Source organism: Pterocles gutturalis, unplaced genomic scaffold (assembly GCF_000699245.1).
Source record: "Pterocles gutturalis isolate BGI_N339 unplaced genomic scaffold, ASM69924v1 scaffold12603, whole genome shotgun sequence".
NCBI lineage: Eukaryota > Metazoa > Chordata > Aves > Pterocliformes > Pteroclidae > Pterocles > Pterocles gutturalis.
In genome coordinates this window covers 19,645-21,687 of record NW_010118223.1, presented here as the reverse complement: position 1 = coordinate 21,687, position 2,043 = coordinate 19,645, and the positions used below count along the sequence as shown (strand labels likewise).

The following is a 2,043-nucleotide window of genomic DNA, read 5'->3' as shown; positions in this document are numbered from 1 at the left end:
CATTAGATTGCTGCAGTGATGGAGGGACAGCAGGGACTGAGTAAGGTGAGCCAAGCCACCAAGAGCTTGTACCAGCGCTCAGCACAGCACCAGGCTCGTCGCAGCAGCCCAGCGCCAGCCGAGGGGGCTGCAGCCTGGAGCAGAGCACGGTGACACCCACTGCACACCCAACGCTTGGCAAGACCCCGCTCCCGACCTCTCCTGGGTGCAAGCAGCGTGGGTGGGAGCTGCAATCCAGCGCCCGTGTCCTGGGTGCTGCGGGAGCAGGCAGCAGGTGCAATGCCCATGGCGGGAGGTCGTCATGCGGCGCGGACGCGACTCACCCGCAGCTTGCTGATGAAGGCGCCTGCCTCCTCCACCGACAGCTGGCCCTGCTGCCGCGCAATGCGCTGAACCGTCTTGAGGACGTCCCCGGCCATAGTGACATCCCCGCAGACGTAGATGTGGCCTCCTTGCTCCTTCAGAGCTTTGAACACGGTTTGGGCCAGCTGCTCCTGCAACACGTCCTGCACGTATTTCTGAGGGAGGAGGAGGAGGAGGTGGGAGCTGAGATGAAGGACAGCTTCTCAGCCCTGTCCACCAGCGCGTCTGGCCGGCTTGGTGTGCCCCCGCTGCTGTCGAGGCAGTGCAATGGCACCACCACTTTGGGGGAGCACATCTGCACCCTGCAGCACCCCCAATGATAGGAAAGAGATGGGGCCAGCAGCAAAGCATCATTTGCTGTCGTATTTTCACACTTTCGCCCTCTAGCTCATTGCCAGGCTGGCTCAGGGCATCGTGGGGATTAAGATCAGATGTTTGTGGTGGCTCTGGGCCACCCCAATGGGTGACATCCCTCCTTGCCCACCTGCCTGGAAAGACATGCCTTTCCCCCCCTCATTAGAGCAGCTTCCAGTGCTGAAAGGGGGCTACAGGAGAGATGGGGGCGCTGGATCAGGGGGTGCAGGGACAGGATGAGGGGTGATGGGTTTAAGCTGCAGGAGGGGAGATGGAGATGAGATCTGGGGAAGAAATGTTTTCCTGTGCGGGGGGTGAGGCAGTGGCCCAGGTTGCCCAGAGCAGCTGTGGATGCCCCATCCCTGGAGGGGTTCAAGGCCAGGCTGGATGAGGCTTTGGGCAACCTGGTTAGTGGGAGGGGTCCCTGCCCATGGCAGGGGGTGGCACTGGATGGGCTTTAAGGTCCTTTCCAACCCAAACCCTTCTGTGACTCTATGATCTGCTCCTGCCTGGGGGGAACAGCTGCAGCCCCCCAGGGCAAAGCCAGAGCAAGGTGGGGACACATTCAGACTGGTGCAGGGATGGGGATGCGCCCTGGGAATGTGGCTGCACTGGGAAGGGCACAATCCTGCAACCGAGCACCCAGGGCATCATCTGCCATGGCTGTGCCAAGGAACCAGCATCTCCACCCCGTGCCGGGGGGGCCACAGCCGCCTGGGGCTGCACACCGGGACTGGAGCAGTGCCGGATGCACACCTTTGGTTTGTCCGGTTCCCGGGAGTAGGCTGTGTACAGCTCTCTGAAGACACCTTGGGATTTGGCAAAGAGCGTCTCCTCTTTGTAAATATGGTCGATCCTGGACTGCCGGCAGCCAAACACCAGGACCATGGGACAAGGCTTCAGACCTGGGGGAGAGATAGGGAAAACAGTTAGCCCGGCGTCCACTGATACCCCCTTTCTGCAAGCCACCTCCCTCCAGATCTGCCAGCAGCCCCAGCACCCTGCACAGGACTGCCAGGAGCCCTCACTGGCCAAACTGGGAGGGAGGAAAAACCAGCAACATAATGCAGTGTCTGCTCCAGTGCGTGGCCTGGGGTCACACGGCAGGGATGCTTCTGCCAGGTTTTGGGGGGAAATTAAGATTATTTTTTTCCTAAATTGTCCAAATGATAAGAGAAAAATATTTATTTCACATAAAACCAACTCCAGCACCATAGTTCAGCACAGGACAGACACGGAGCTGCGGGAGAGGAGCCAGAAGAGGCTACAGAGATGGTCCGAGGCTGGAGCAGCTCCCGTGCGAGGGCAGGGCTGAAAGGCCCAGGG

The 2,043-nt window shown here is 60.2% G+C and overlaps 1 protein-coding gene across 1 annotated transcript in view; it reads right to left on the bottom strand.

Annotated features, from left to right (window-relative positions):
• Window positions 1-323: 323 nt before the first annotated feature.
• Window positions 324-2,043, bottom strand: part of NOS1 (nitric oxide synthase 1 (neuronal)) — a gene marked incomplete at its 3' end in the record, with an annotated part of 21,009 nt that continues 19,289 nt past the window's right edge. Inside the window, exons 21-22 of the mRNA XM_010076117.1 lie at window positions 1,474-1,622; window positions 324-518 (exon numbers count right to left, since the gene is read on the bottom strand). Coding sequence (XP_010074419.1) covers window positions 324-518; window positions 1,474-1,622 — 344 coding nt within the window. The remainder of the gene's footprint in view (window positions 519-1,473; window positions 1,623-2,043) is intronic.